Raw genomic sequence first — 16,757 nt, 5'->3', positions numbered from 1 at the left:
CCGACTATCTCGAGTCCCTTTCTTACTCTTGCCGTCTCCTTCCTCATGCAAGATCTCACGCCAATGTTCGGCTGAAGCTCACTATCTTTTCTTTGTAAAAACGAATGGTCTCGGCTGTTGCCACGCACCGTCCTGCCGCCTCATAAGTTGCGACCATCCCGATCTTTGCCATCTATTACTGCCCCTCTTTCCACCTCCCGTGTTACATAAAAAATAAAAAAAAAACTGACTGATGCTTCGAATGTATTACTGCCTACACAAGAAGTGGGGGGGGGGGGGTGTCTCTTTAAAAATCATAAGATATATCTGTGACTGCGAAACTGCGCAGTTTGACAATCTCTATCCTATCCTGTTTTAAACGCAGAAACATGGTTTTTCAGCAAACTTATACGATTCAAAAAATTCTCAGCGACAGAAATGGGACTGTCCCATTAAAAAATCTGGCGCTGAAATTATTTGACATTTCCTTGAATTTTTACAGAAAAAAAGGAAAAGGTTACTTTAAAACTAATGATGAAAACTTTGAAGCACTGCAAATGTATGCATGGGGTTGATACTTGCAAATAACCCAAACAGGAAAATTGTCATGTCTAGAAATATTGTAAATGATTCTATGCCTGAATAAGAAAAATTAGAAGAGAGGGTGGATAACAATAATCAAGAGCAGACCATAGCAGATCCAGAGTTATTCGGAAGGGGGGATTTGCTAATGTCGAGTGGAGGAGGAGGGGGGGATCCGAGGGGACGTTCCTCAAAGCAAGGGATACCGGGAGGCCTCCTCTGAAAATTTTATCAAAATAGACTCAGCCAGAGTGAATTTCAAGCAGTTTTAACATGTACTTAGTGCATTGTTTGAAAGTTGAAGATTTACGAATAATACCTCTTTTAGCATAATTTTATTGTACCATATTGCTCATTGTGGGGCTTGGACGACAGGGCGTATCAGTGTAGTTTTTACTATCTCGGTAAACGTGTTTGAAATGTCAAAATATTATAGATCCTTATGGCGGAAAGAAAGTTTAAATAGACTTTTTGATGCTTAAAAATTTGAATTTGGGAAGGAATTTTTCACAAAATATGCATGAAAACTAGTATTACTTGACATCAATTACACCTCACATTTTTCAAAAATTGCTCTTATTTGCCTTGTCTTCCAAGCCCCTCATTTCTTTGGTATCCAGTATTAATAAAAAATGGACAAAAATGCATAGGATCATGAGAGTAAACAATGTTTCTTGGAAACAAACCATTTCAGTAAATTTCTAGGAGCAATTTTTCTTCCCCTACCTCCCAAGCAATCCTCTTTCCTCCTTTTTTTACCTTCTTCGACCAGGGGGGGGGGGGGGGGTGCCATTATGCCCCCCCCCTCCCCCTGAATCCGCCACTAAGAGCAGATAAGGTGTTAATATTTAGATCCCCTCATGTTGAACTAGCGCACAAATCTCGTATTTAGAACCCTAGACACTCGCTTTACGGGAAAAACTTCTGGAAAACTCGGCAAGGCTGACGTGTGGTGCCGGCGTGCAACGGAGGTTTCAGCTGTTAAGCCGCAGCCTTGAGAATTTCCCTGACTCTCCAAATTGTTTTCCAATTCCCTGACTTTCATAGGTGATTCAAGTTTTCCCTGATCTCCACGAGTACTCCCTCTTATAAATATGCATATTTTGGATTATAAATTTCTCTCCAAAGATCATTTTCCTTCATCATTGGAAAGAGCAGAGCTGCGAGTATTCAAAAACTCTTTAACGAATTTGGGGCACCCCTGCTCTGACTAGTAAAAATTCGTTTTTCTGAACTTGGGGGAAAATTTTTTTTCGAGTGAAAATTGAATGTATGGATCATAAACTACACTTAGTATAATTGAAAAAAAAAATTAAGTCACTTTGACAGCGTCGTAAACTGTGTAAGTACTCTAATAGGTATTTTCTGACCTATAAAATACTGATTTCTATACCGTTTTGAACCTCTCCTGTATCATAAAATTGGCACTAAGAGTTCTTGCCTGTGCCACTTTTTAGAAAACTCCATGAGCACTGTAGCCCTCAAATTACAATTTTTTTCCGAGCCATCCTGATTCATTCTACACAAGGTAGCAGCTGGATATCTATTTTTCATAAAAATAGATCGGTTTCTCCTAAAAACCTTCATTTTAAAAAAATCGCACCAGTTAGCACAAGTGGAGACAACTTTAGGTTACCTCTCTACATATTCTAGAGAAGTTACTTAAATATTCCGTGCTTTGATTCGCGCTTTTCTTCAAGAATTAAAACTAATAAAGTCCTAGTAGTTGTTTAAAATGGCGGCATTTGACAATTCTAGCTATTCATCAGGCTGCAGTTGTCTCAAAATTTTTTGAGGCACCACTGAAAACCTGCTCAAGGAGTTTCTATGGATCTTTAAGAAGGCAACAATAGCAACATGTTTGGTTCCTCCTGTCTTTTAGAATCTTTTTCGTTTGTACGTGTTTTCTTTAAAAATACTATATGTATTTTAGCCGTGGAAAGTCCCTCAAGATGCAGCCAAAAATGTTCTGAGGCATTTGGCACCTCCAGAGACCCTTTTAATTGGCGTGCGGTAGGTTTAGAGATAGGACAAGCTGTATCGTTTGTAATCGAGAAGGGCAGTATTACGCAAATTATCCTCCCCTACTCAAGGAGGCTCCTCGGAGAATAGTTAAGATTTCGATCTTATACAACCCTTTTTTTACAGTATTTTACGGATGAAATCTGGTGAAAGGTCTTGATTAAGTGTGGTCTTACTTTAGGTCTCTTCTCTCTACTATTTTTGAGCATTGGATGACGGCTCCTTGCGCTTACCTCCTGATTTTGCAACTCTTTATTAAAACTACACAGAAAAGTCAGGGAAAGAGGGGGGATTTCGAAATTGATTAAACTTGCAACCCTGCGAATGCATTCCGACCGGTTCGGGAGTTGAAATTGTCGTATCCTGCATTTTAGTGTAGCTAGAGTCTGAAAATCAAGTCATTTCAATTTTTAACTTTTAGTTTTTTACTGACCTCCTCAAAGAAACGTTCGGTAACCTTTACTCGATTCTCCCCGGAGAAAACAATTCTGATATTGGCATTTAGATAAATGCAAAAGAAAGAATGTAGCCCCCCCCCTCCCTCATCTTGCCATCAGATCTGATTAATTGAAAACGAGAGTGAAGAATTAAGTTCGCCTTCAACTCTGAAGATACAAGCGGCTCAGAAGTTGAAACAGTGTATCCCGCCTTAATATACATTCTCCGCCTCTGTTTAAGTATTGTTGAAAGAAGGGCAAAAGCATACGTTTAAACAAGACCAAAGATTCTGATTGTTCTAGTATAACTGTTGAGAGCGCATGATTCTGGGACATGTGATGAGGGGGGGGGGATGATTATATAGGTGTATTTTTCGAAGTCTAATAATCTTTCCAAAAATAATTTCCGATCTCCGTCAGGAACTACAGAGCCACATGTATACAGGGTGCTCCAAAAGTCCTGCTCCCCCCCTTCTAACTTTTGACTTTAATAATCAGAGCAGAGATGTCCCGAACTTTGTAAGGAGTTTTTAATACATGGTGTTTCAAAAGTCCGGCTCCCCCCCCCCTCTAACTTTTGAATGGTCACAGATAGAAAAACGAAACTTTGGGAATGTCTCTATCTCAAAGAGGACGATATTTTAGGGGGGGGGGGGGTCAACATTTTTGCCTCTCTCTCAGGAAGGGCGGGGGGCCCCCAACTCTCTTTTTTTCAAATGGTAACTCCTATCTGGTGATACATCATTGAAAAGCGCATTAAAAATTAAGAATTTTGGCGCAAACCGTAGATCAATATCTTGATTTCTATCCGAGTTGTGATAGGTCAATGGTCAAATTTGACATATTTTCAAAAAATCATAACTCCGGCTCAAATTATCGTAAAGAAAAAAATAAAACGGGAAAATTTACCAAATTGTGTTCGCTTTTAAGAAAAAATCACAGAAATCACTTCGAACTAATTTTAATTTCGGGATAAGTTCAAATAAACGAAATTTAAACGGTCAAATTTAATCACCTTAAATTTCGTTTATTTGAACTCATCCCGAAATTTGGGGACTTGCAAACGTAATGTTGAACTGATTTTGACCTTACTGAGATAATGTTGAGGCAAAGTTAGGGGAAATTGGCTCATTCCGTGGGAAAATCGAATGTCCTATAAATTGACGTATTTGGGGGTCCGACCTCCCCCCGCCCCTTTAAAATTAGTTCGAAGTGATTTCTGTGATTTTTTCTTAAAAGCAAACACAATTTGGTAAATTTTCCCGTTTTATTTTTTTCTTTACGATAATTTGAGCCGGAGTTATGATTTTTTGAAAATAGGTCAAATTTGACCATTGACCTATCACAACTCGGATAGAAATCAAGATATTGATCTGCGGTTTGCGCCAAAATTCTTAATTTTTAATGCGCTTTTCAATGATGTATCACAAGATAGGGATTACTTACTTACTTACTAATGGCGCTACAGCCCGGGGTGGGCTTTGGCCTCCAAGGTGACGCGTCTCCATCCTATTCTGTCCATGACAAGATAGGGGTTACCATTTGAAAAAAAAAAAGTTGGGGCCCCCCGCCCTTCCTGAGGGAGGGGCAAAAATGTTAACCCCCCATCCTAAAATATCACCCTCTTGGAGATAGAGATATTCCCAAAGTTTCGTTTTTCTATCTGTGACCGTTCAAAAGTTAGAGGGGGGGGGGGGGGGACTTGTGGAACACCATGCTCCTTAAAAAGTTCGGGGCACGTCTGCTTTAATTATTAGAGTCCTTTCTACAAAAAGATTTATCCAAAGACACCGTAAAATGGGGAGGGGGGGGGGGGGTTAACGGAGCGGAAGATGCCGCGCAAGAAACGGTTACCTCTCCTATTTTAGAGAAAACGATTTTTAAAATTAAAACTGAAGCGGTCGAAAATATTGTAAGGCAAAATCCGGCATTATCAGACAAGATTCTAAAAGTGAGGGTGGCAATCAAGAATGCAAAACTCATGCGTGAGAAGTAACTGCGGCGAGTTCATTAGTATGAGGATGAGGGAGTCAGAGAGGAACGGAATGGGCACTGGGCAGGGAGCGAACGGAAATCTGAGGGGCGCGAGCGATGCGATCGACGGACGAAGGTGACAGAGTTGACACTCGATCGAAAAGGTATCCGTGATCGAGGGAAAACAAAATCAATATAAGGAAAACAAAGTGAATGAGGATAAGAGACGCCGGCAAGCGTGGACCAGGAGGGGGGACCGGGTGTGAGTGAGCCGACTTGCCCGGAACTCCGGATAATAAGGTGCCGTTTCACCTAGGTTTCGGTTCACGCGACGGCACTGTTACTCTTCTCAAAACAAAACCAGTCCAACGCAATCAGTCAAAAAGGTGTAAAATGTACGCCCGACTGAAAGAGAATGCGAGACAGACTTCAGGAAGGGAAGCTATGAAGGGAGATAACAGACGTGGCAAGGAAGGCCGGCCGGCGCGGGCGGGCGGCGCGGCGGCGCGAAGCAGGTACGCATGTACGCAACGCAGTATGGCCGATGGCGGTATTGATGTCCGGATCATCTAGCTGACATCCATCGATATTATTTTCACCCGAAGCGGGATCAATGATTCCCGGATAAGGTTGATAAGCTACGTAATGGAAACGAGGGTTCCCGGGAAAATTTTTCGGGAAAGTCTCTCATCCCGTCCCCGCCGTCATCCGCCTCTTTGGTTTCGTTCCACGCGAGGAGGCACTGTAACTCTTCTCACAACAAAACGATTCCAAACGGTCAAAAAGGTATAAAATGATCCCACGATTGAAGGCTGAATGAGAATGTGAGGCGGACTCCAGGAAAGGACGCTTTGAGGGGAGATAAGAAACGCGGTCGGTCGGTGGCCGGCGTGCCATGGTGCCCATGGCGCAAGCATGCCATGGAGTATGGCGGTATTGAAATCAGAATCATCTCACATCCATCGATATTATTCTCATGCATCCGATACGAGACGGGATCGAAGATTCCCGAGTAAGTTACGTAACGGGAACGACGGTTCCCGAGAAAATTTTCCGTTCCCGAAAAATTCCCGAAAACTCCCACGGGAATCCTCATAAGGTTGCTTCAATCGTAGGAGACGATTGACAAATTATTTAAATTCGAATTATTCGTCAATTGTCATGGCACGATTGACGATTAATTTGCTGCTAGGTTAGTTGCCGGTTTAAAAACCCCGATTTATTCGTCAATCGTCATGCGGCGATTGATCAACTTATTTCCTTTCACATTAGTTGCCAAATTTAAGAATTCGAATTATTCGTCAATTGTCTTGGGACAATTGACGATTTATTTTTTTCGAATTAGTTGCCGATTTTCTCACTCGATTTATTCGTCAATTGCCGGGGGGCGATTGATTAAATTATTTGTCTCCGGATTAGTTGCCAACTTTAATACCCAAATTATTCGGTCAATCGAAATGTTAGTCGATTTAATTGCGTCAATTTTTCGCCCAACTCTGCCCTCCAGGCAACTACATATAAAAGGGATTGGAAGATAGAAGCGATGAATACTAAATTTTTGTCTTTTATACGCCTAATGCTAGTGAGAGATTCTGATGAAGAGTCCAGGATTGAAGAAAAACATTCCTTCCTAAACAATGAATGTACAAGGAATCCTTCAAAAGCTTCAAAATTATGGTCATTTTTTGGTATCATAGCAATAAAGGTAAGCTATGCACTGGCTGAGAAGCAATTTTAGTTTCTGGAAAAATTCACAAAAATAAATTTGTCTGAAAAACTAGGACGATTCGGAGGTTTGCCAAAAATCTTGAGTTTTCCAACTTCAATTTTTGAAAGAAGTTTTAGAAGAATCCCATTCTTTTTATTTTTATTTCTTTACTTTTTTTTTTTTTTTTTCAAACATACATTCAAATCAAATTTTTTTAATTTTACGTTGACTTCAGATGTTACAATTTTGAATATTCAGCATCCACTGAGAACCTTTGGAATACGTCCCTTATTTCTAGGAAGGTCACTTGACACCCCATTTTAACACAGTTCAAATATAAATCACCCCAAAAGTTGTTTATATAACCATCAATTTCATTCTTCCATCAAAATGCAACTTTTTACAGCTGCTTCTCTCTGAAATTAGAAAATTTCCCAAATTTGAGCACCCTTACTGTGTAAATAGCGCATCCATAACAATAGGCTGTGTGACTTATTTTTTCACAACTTATCACCCGATTCCTAACCTACTGTTAAAAAATCATACTTGAATGTGGAAGGGTCTGACTTTGATTTAGTATTCCACAGACACATCACGTACTGTTTTCACTACATACCATTGTAAAACAGAGAGATCATGTCTGAACAGATCGTGAAAATGGCATTTCGAACGACTAGAGATTGATCTTGGAACAGCCCTACTAGCAGAACAAAGTAGCCGCTTTCTAAGAATTGTGAGTCCAATTTTACGTAGATCAGGTTGAACAAACTGCAAGTAGCAACTCGAACATCAATTTCTTCATCTTGAGAAAGAGATCGAACCAGCGGTAGAAGGTCTTCCAGCAATCTATTAAATCATTGGAACAGTTATTAAGTACAAACATTTGTATATTTGGATCAGAGAGGTGAGTTGTAACAAAGAGCCACTGGGCAAGGTCTGAACAAAACAAAAACATCATTTATTTTCTTCGCAAAATCTTACGCTGAATGAGAGGTTAACAAACATTTTCAGCGCAGATCAAATGGAAATTAGATTATACAAATGATGTCATATGTATTTTTGCCTTTAGACCCATGTTGATTGCTAACACAGTTGTGTTATTTAGGAGTTGATTTCCAGGCCTCCAGTTGAGTAAACCATCTTCTAAGTAAGGTTTTAAGGAGAAAATATGTTGCTTGGTGCTTTAATTAATACCTAATAGCCTAATACAGCTAATTATGTTGATGAATCTCAAGATCGCAGGGGAAAACTAGCTTTGATGTCCTCAAGAATCAATTGCTATAGGTAAAAATCATTTTTGTGACAAGAGAGAGTGTGATAAAAATTCAGTATTTTTGTGCCCAGAACATGGTGAAATAGCATTTAAATAGCTTTGGTTCAAAAATATATGTTTATAACTGCTATCTTCTAACAACCAGAATTATGACTTGATTTGACATACTCAAGCATTTTTTGTCCCCAATTGTACCTAGAAAATGTCTCATTGCTCTGGTATAAATACCTGAATTTTAAATTTTTTTTAAAGAGCTGAGGTCCTTTCATCTGAAAATGGTAACATAAGGATTGCTGAAGTTGAAAAATGCGTTCCTCAGTTGATGAAATTCAAAGTTTCCTTTCATGTTTAAATTACTTAAGGTCAAACTAACCAACAATATCTGACAAAATTTTTTGTGGATTTTCTTCACTCATTCTAAAAAACCCATGCAAAATTATGAGGAAATGTTTGATTAGTTTCCATCAAAGAAAATAAAACATAATCAGAAACTTTTATGTGTTGCAAATGGTAAATGTACTTTTCAAATTTTAGCAATCAATGTTCCAGTTACCCACTAATGATACCTTTTTTGAGGAGAAAATGAAATCGTTCATAGTATTCTCTTTAAACAATGGGTGCTTACATTTTGTGCAAAAGATAAGCAGGAGCAATAAAAAAATAAAAAAACTTACTTATCATTATCTAAGAAATAGCAGATGCTGGATAAAATTTTAATCGCTGCCAGTTTTGACTGAAGTGACTGAGATCTTTGTCCTTTGGTGATGGCAAATGGGAAAATCTGTGTTAAAAAAATCAATACATTTTCATTATTTGAAAAGTGACACATTGATAAGAAATCATAAGGTAGGTAAGTATTTTGGTAAAAAAAAAAAAAAAAAATCAGACACTTCAAAGATTACTAAAAGAGAGATACAGGAGGTATGCATGTTAGAAGTTAAATGTAGACATGTTTACACTGTCTCGAATGAATTTTCAAACAAGAAGGCTTTCTTAAAAAATTTGTACTCAGGGATTTATAGTACTAATTGTCAAAATTACCAGCAAAAATTGAGATTCTAGAAAACTCTAGAATTTCCAATTTCCTTAAAAATATATTTTACTGAAAAACAGAGGGTGATCAATTTATTGCCAAAACTGAACACATTCCCGAAAATTGTGGAGGCTTTATCAAAAGTTTTCGGAGGCCTAGAACTATGCAAAAAGAAAACCCCATAAAAAAAGTTAAAAACTTTGAGAAAAACAGCCTCTCTTGAGAAGTTCTCAGCAATTTTAGACTGATACCTCGGAGCAATGATATGATTGTATCTGAGCTGAATTTCCCACCCAAAATTCATGATGAGCAGTTTCAAAAATTCTTAACAGAAATAAAAAGATCAAAAGATAAGGAAAGGTAGAGACTTCAAATGGAAAAGAAAAAAATAATGGGGAGCTAATTGGTTTTCAGTTTCTATATAGGAAAGAAAAAAAAAATCAGGGGGAAAAATTCCTCACCCAGAGATAAGATAATGAGGTAAACAGGTCATAGATGCAGCAGTGCATGCTTATCCAATGGATTAGCAGCTTGGAGTCAGTGTGTTATCAGCATTTACTGATCCAACAGGTGGGTGGTATAAGCGATTGCGTTGAGTGACCAACATAATGAAAAGAGTACAACGTTGGATAGTGGTGAGTAAAACCTAGTATTCTTTTATTTCATAGCCCAAAAAGCAAAGCCACATGTGTTAGCAACATTGCACACTGCCCGTCACAATTCATTTTTTTCTTAGGAAAACTAATAGACGTAAATTCTTGAGACTTCCGTAATTTTTCATCACTGTCAGCAAATTCTCTGTAATAAATTTCAAGCCGAGAAGTTAACTTCTTTTACTTCACAAATTTAAAATCGGAGCAAAAATTTTGTAATACTGCAATGGAGATAGGTGGTTTCCCATTTGGATCACTGATTTCTTGTTTTTTAATATTTTTTCCGAAACTTGTATTGATATAATAAGTAGAAATCTTTTATAAGACAATTGAGCTATGGTAGGGAAAAAACCAACTACGATAGTAAAAAAGTAAAATAAAAATAATTTTTAAAAATTTATAATAAAATAAAAGACTCACTTTGGAAATTATGGTGTCTTTGGGTAATACTTTGAGCAGATCCAGTAATGTTTCCAGCCACGTATTTGCAACCACTAAAACAAATTAAATGGAGGGCATTTAGAAAGCAGAAAAGAACAAATTGAATAAAATCAGTGAAAAATAGTCAACATGCACAGTGACTCGTGTTGATGTATAAGTTCGGTATTATTATGTGCTTGAATTTATGCAAATTCCTTTTGCCGACAGCTCCTGAGGATATGTTTACTTTTGTTAATTGATCCCTGAATAACAGCCAGCATTGTTAAGTAGAGGTTTTCAAACAAGTCTTCCTTGATATGCAACACCTACTTTTTATAATGGTACAAATGAACTCCAATCAGGTGGCTATCGTCAAAATCTACTAGCTCTGTCTAGGCATGAGAGGCATTTTAATTTACTTTCTAGTGAAAAAAAACCTACGTGTGTCGAATTAAGTGCAATCATTGAGTTATGGACCGCTTGGAGACTTGAAGGTAAATTTATAAAAACTATATTCATACCTATTGCTTTTAAAACAAAAACCAAAATTTAAGGGAGAATATGAAAAATATGACAAACTGTATTAATGAAAAAACTTGAAGCACTCTGAGAAGAAAACAAGTATTTTTCATGAGAATCTCTCACTTTATCCTGATTTTCCTGACCTGTAGACACTCTGCAAAAAATTTGCTTGAAAAAGAAAAATGAAACCATTATTGAATAGAGGACCTGATGAGACTCAGAGACCGAAGAGCTTGCTTGAGATGAATTCTATTTCCTGGATGATTTCTTTGCAAGCCCTAGCTTTTCTAGTAGTTACCATTCAAAGATGAAATTAAATACATTTCGACAGATATCGTTAAAATTTTGGAATCTATGTTTTAAATAATCCTGTATTCAAATATTCAATACATTACCTATAAAATTAAACTTTATTTGAAAAACTCAGACTTTACAACATTCTTTTCTTCCCTTAGGAAATTCTCAATTGAAAAGGATCTTCATGGCCAAAGGAATTCCTGGAAGTTCAGTGCTGAACTGAATTTTCATGATAGTAAAAAGTCTTACATGTGTATATTGTAATGCATGTATTTTGATGTATTGTGTCATAATTTAACTTGACCTGTACCATTGTCAGACTAATATGGCTGATTATGTACTGAATTGAGAAAATAAGAATATATAAAATAAAAGTGAAGAGAGTCCTCATTGTTTGGAAAACAATAATTTCTTTGACAAATAAAACATCCCAGTTAGCAAGATCGAGCTCCATCGCGGATTCTAGCGGTGGACGGTGCCAAAGCGGAATCGCTTATCCACATAGAGGAGCGGCAGTGTAGCTAGAGATATTCACCCGTTTGAATGTGGATACCCCTCGTCGGACTCGGAGTCCAAGCGCCGCTACTCGCGGCATCCGGAGCGGCTTTGTAGCACTGACGCAAGTGGCCCACGCGCGGCGTCACGCAGCGCGTTCCTAGCGGCAATTCTGACTGATAATGAAATTTATTCGGGGTTTTTATTTCTTTTACAAAACATCGGATCTTCAGGAAATAGATCTATATCTCAAGAGAATATAATTAAATTTTGAGGCTAAAAAGCTCAAAAATAAAATGTCAAAAATACCTCTGAAAAAATTTCACAATCCATGAAATTTTTTCTTGTATATTTTTCACTTTATTCCTCAGTTTTTTAGCTTCAAAATTTCAGAAATCAGGCACTCTAGAGATGTAGATGTACTTCCTGTGGATCCGATTTTTTTAAAAGTAACCCCAAAAGAAAACTTAATTTTTTTCAAAGAAAACTTATAGTGAAGACCTATACTTATAATGTACTTATATCAAAGTGTTTTCGATAGGTACACAAAACACCAAGTCAAAGTTATTTTCCATATTACCTCGAAAATCTATTTTTCTAGGAGACAAATTGCCTCTTGGATGAATTCGATATGTCGCTAATAAAACTTTTTATATTGAAATACTAATTATATGTGATTGCAGGAACGTTAACAGAAATTCTCATAATTCTTTCCCCTATGGTTAACTAGATTTATTCTCAACAATGTAACAAAGGAGAACATTTAAAGTCAAGAAAAAAAGAAGAAAAGAAAAAAAACTCAGATGTATACCAACAAAGATATTTTATTGCCATTATATCATTCCAAATAGACTTGTTTCTAAATTTAAGATGTACATTGATGATGTACAAGATGATCTTTTCTCTAGGGCAAACTAGAGATTTAAGAGAAAATTTTATTACCTAGTTCAGTTTTTTCATTAATTAAAAAAGTTGATTTATGGAACACATTGCACAAGTAATAAGCATAATTTGTATGAAAATAAGAAATTCTGGAGACTAGCCATATCTTAAAACATTGGTTTTGATAACTTATTATTCTTCTACAACCCTGTTGATAAGAGTCTCCTCTCGGAATCGGCACTATTAAGTAGATGTAAGAATTATTATCGATAAAATTGGAAAGCGGACGAAAGAACAGTATTAATGACTTTAGCCGTATTTGATGGAGCCTCAACATACGTCCAGAATAGGATGCTGCAAATACTTTCTATCAAATCTCATCGAAGCTGACGATGAATCTTCACCACTTTCTCAAGGAAAATATAACTTTTGCCACTTTATCATCAGATGACTTTCCAAGGATATATCCTTCATTCCTCACAAAGACATTGAAAGACATTCAACTCCATATATTGTTGAAAATCCTGACATCGAAGGATGCATGTCATTGAAAATCCTAAAACATGTCGTTAGGAATTCTAGGATGATGAATGACATTAAACGGCGCATGTCATTGGTCATCCTACGATTATGGATGACACATGTCATTGGTCATCCTAGGATAATCAATGACACTGAAAGACACATGTAGCTGGTAGCACAAAGGGAGCATGTTTGCCATAGAGAACCCTGCAAAGATGAATGAAGTTTGATGTAGAAAATGTATACCAAGGTATTGATTGATGCGCCACATCTAGTCCGAATAACGCTTACTCCAGTAACTCTTCATTAGTCACCGGTGTAAAGTATTGTGAGATTTTGACTGCGAGACCCTCAGTTTTGGGGGGATGGAGGTACACAATGTCTTTAATTTAAGCTTAATAAGTTATAATGATAAATCATGACATTCAGATCCACTTAAATGATGCCGACAAATACAGCTAGATCACTAAAAAGTATGACAGAAAATATTCAAGGCTTTGAACTACATAAAATCAAAATTTTCAGGTAATATACAGCACAAATATGTAACTCAGACTTGAGAGGGCATCAAACTTGCTGAAATGATGTTTCATGATGAGCATCAAAAGAAACTGCTTTCTACAGTTTATCAAAGTCCGTCTGTGTTGAAAGAGTATGCGTTAAGAAATTATATAAAAAAAGACTCACCAAATATAAAGTTCTTCTTTAAAACTTAAATTCAGAACGGTTTGGTTTTACCTACTGATTCAGATATTTAGGCATTTCCAACACTGAACTTAAGTACACTTTTCTTCTTCGTTTGAAAAAATTAATATCTGGACAAATGAAACTTTGAAAGTCACTGTTTATGATTATTTAAGTTGCCTACACTAAATCTTCCTTGATATCAATGTTGTTTGAAGCACTAAATGATGAATTTTGAGGTGATTTGATTTTGCTGCTAACTCTCTACCAATGATCGCTCAGATACAGGATGGGCAATCAGATCATAGAATATTAGCCGCTTGGAAATTCCAGAATACTTGGAAATAAATCTGAGTGCAGATGCTCGTCTGGAGTGAGGCCACTGAAAAATAGATGAAGAAAATGACATTACATATTAGCTTCACACCTAATAAACCCAACTTATGTTTAGTTCTTATACATTTACTCTGTTAAACGAATCAGCGATTGTTATCATTTAAATATTGAATACTTCAGAACTAACGCATAAAAGTTCTGTGAAAATCACCATTTCATTTCCGTTGACTTCTGAGAGACTCCGCAACCCCATGAGGTATGTTATTGTGAACAAATACTCCACACCTCACAAGGACCACCCAGCGGATGAAACCAAAATCAATTACTCATTGAGTTCAGCTTATCTCATCCGAGATAGGTTACAATGGACAAGGACAATTCCAACCCTGAGCACAGATGAAAGTACTTAGCGGAGAAGAAGTGAGATGCAGTCTGAAACTCATTGATTAAGTATATACGTCGACAACTCATAAGCAAGCTCACTGCTCGAGTGCTTACACGAGTCTACAAGATATAAGCCGGTGGTACCTTGCATTAGCCAAGTAAGATTCGAATAGACTACAATCACGAGAATTTTGGCTTATTAAGCTGAATTGTGTTCTTGCCGCATTAGTAGTTCAACGTCTGGAGGACAACTGAGGATCAGCTGTCCTGCACTTTCGCAAGGAAATATGTTGAATTCAAACAAACAGAGCATGGTACAAAGTGGTAGGGAGGTTAGCTCTGAAAAGGAAAACTAACTTTCGTCCCTCAGCGAAATAACTAACTAAGAGATAAATACTTCGGCTTTGTTTCTTGCACGAGCGGCAGAATTAAACACCGGTAAAGAAAATGAAAACGCAATAAAAACATGGGGAAAATACTTACTTTAACAAGTGGACTTTACAATCAATTCCATAAGCGCTCACGACTCAAATCCAATCACAACTAACAACAACTTGCCTGTTGAAGGACGCGCGGCGCGCGCATCCAGACTCCTGCATTTCTCCGCAACTCCCAACGCACTACACACGCGGCTAGATGCGCTCGCCTGGACTCGTTCCCGACTCATTTTCGTTCAACCGCTAGAGACGGTGGATGAACACCGTGAGAAGCGCGCTTATCAACTCAGTCTCCAATCTGCCGCTAGAGACTGTGGACGGAGACTGTAAGGAGCGCGCTTAGCAATGCCATCTTCAATCTACTGCTACATTTTGTGGATAACGCGAGTATTGGAGCGAGCTCCTGTACGGGCTAATGGATCCAAATGACGGAGCTCAATCTTGCTAACTGGGATTATTTCAGCGACACTCAAGTTTGATTAACATCACATTTACAATCCCAGGAGATGAAAGCAGCGTGAACTAAGGATGAAACAACATACTTGGATCCGCACTGTCAATATTTGACAATATTGTTGAAAGATGAGAGTTTGAAAAGTCATTGAGAAGGAATTTCTTCTGAAGGTTAGGCTCCAACATGGTTGCAATCTCTGTACTTCACACTCAGCAATTTGAATTCTCACTCATCTGAAAGCAAGCAGAACGTTATTTCAAAATACAGATTTCTATTTAGTTATTGCAAAAAGCGATAGTAGGTAATATGCAATTTCAACACTTACAGTTGGTGGCAAATTTGGATACAATATCTTTACTATTGTTAGAACTAACTCAATAAAATTGAACCTCGAGTGAATGGAGAAGGTAAATGACATTTTTAAAAAAATTGAGACCATGAACACTTTCACAAAATCTTAATTTCAAACTGAGCTAAGCCCAACTTGGACACCAAAAACTCAATTTCCAGCTCCCAACATCTATGTACAGCAAGTTGTAAGCTGACATGAGTCCCAGTGAACTTTTCTAGTGAGAGCTAAAGAGATCATAGCAATAAAATGTGAGCTATGTTCTCAATAGTGAAAGAAAATAGCTAAGCACAGAGCAGCTGTTGCTGAACATTATCGGAAAGAGTCCTCCAGTTATAACTTAGTGACATAGACACCTTCTCTCACTGACACATTGACAAAGATCATGTAAACATCCATGAGTCAGACCATCTTTAATTGAAACCTTGGCAGGATACATGTTCACGAACATTCTAGGAAGACCTATGGTATGAGAGTTAAGCTAACAAATCAGGGGCAAAATGGTTCTATGTCTATCTCTATTTTCTACCTGTCATATGTTTGGTCACTCTCTTAACGGTATATACCGTAACCCACTCCAGAACACCAGTAAATTGGCCATATTTTTCTGATTCGATAGAAGTCCCTTCAAAAACAAATAATGGTTGCAGCTCTCGTTCTAACCCATGAACTTCCTATTGTCTTTTATCTCTGAAGGATGTTCCAGCCTAAGGATCAAATTGAGCGTTAATCTATCAAAACATCAACAGTAAACTCCTGCGACTCCATCCACTTTAAGAGGCGGGTTAATAATGTAGAGCAAATGCGACATTCCCATCGCAAACATCTCATTGGGAATCCCAAAAGTTGGGACCTTGCGGAGATGAGCAGGAGCAAAGCCAATCAATTGAGAGGGGCTCCAAAGTCAGTACAGACCTACTGCTGGAGTATAACGTAGAGGTATTGGAGAGTGATTCGACTTACATCTTCCCATGATCGAGTGTAATTTACCGAGCGTACTATCTCGGCACTGAGGTTAAGCAAACACCGAATCTGTTTCAAAGGAAAAGGTCAAGATCACACGCACATTTACAACATTGGGCAACAACAAGAACACGTAACACAGCTAAGGAAATCGAAGTAATTCCCGATGAAGTTCAGAGCTTCGGAATTTTGAAACACCACACAATGTCATCCATTATGTCCGGACAAAAAGATTGCAGGCGAAGAACTTATCAAATTCGTAAAACGTAAACATGGAGAGGAACACGCACGCATGGGAACCGCGAGGGGGGGAGGGGGATGGCGGCGAGACAGGAGGTTTTCTCGCGAGAA

The 16,757-nt window shown here is 37.8% G+C and overlaps 2 protein-coding genes across 2 annotated transcripts in view; one reads left to right on the top strand and one right to left on the bottom strand.

Moving 5' to 3' along the window:
* Positions 1-6,569: 6,569 nt before the first annotated feature.
* LOC140225035 (serine/threonine-protein phosphatase 4 regulatory subunit 4-like) lies at positions 6,570-16,739 on the bottom strand. Its single transcript, XM_072302480.1, has 5 exons — positions 16,407-16,739; positions 15,183-15,327; positions 10,082-10,155; positions 8,650-8,756; positions 6,570-7,548 (listed from the first exon to the last, which is right to left on the bottom strand). The coding sequence occupies exons 2-5, from the start codon at positions 15,277-15,279 to the stop codon at positions 7,311-7,313; spliced, it is 516 nt and encodes a 171-aa protein (XP_072158581.1). The 5' UTR covers positions 15,280-15,327; positions 16,407-16,739; the 3' UTR covers positions 6,570-7,310.
* LOC109035302 (proton-coupled amino acid transporter-like protein acs) overlaps positions 9,513-16,757 on the top strand; it is a 29,472-nt gene continuing 22,227 nt past the window's right edge. The window contains exon 1 of the mRNA XM_019048881.2: positions 9,513-9,643. Coding sequence (XP_018904426.2) covers positions 9,617-9,643 — 27 coding nt within the window. The 5' untranslated portion in view covers positions 9,513-9,616. The remainder of the gene's footprint in view (positions 9,644-16,757) is intronic.

The sequence above is a fragment of the Bemisia tabaci genome, chromosome 7, assembly GCF_918797505.1.
Source record: "Bemisia tabaci chromosome 7, PGI_BMITA_v3".
Lineage (NCBI taxonomy): Eukaryota > Metazoa > Arthropoda > Insecta > Hemiptera > Aleyrodidae > Bemisia > Bemisia tabaci.
Note: the sequence above shows the minus strand (reverse complement) of the source record. Positions and strands in the feature narration are given on the sequence as shown.

Coding starts and splice junctions, on each gene's coding strand:
- LOC140225035 (XM_072302480.1), bottom strand. CDS start 15,279: ATGTTGGAGCCTAACCTTCAGAAGAAATTCCTTCTCAATGACTTTTCA. Junction 8,757..10,081: donor AAGACACCATAATTTCCAAA/GTGAGTCTTTTA, acceptor TTTTTAACACAG/ATTTTCCCATTTGCCATCAC. Junction 7,549..8,649: donor TATTTCTTAGATAATGATAA/GTAAGTTTTTTT, acceptor ATGATTTAATAG/ATTGCTGGAAGACCTTCTAC.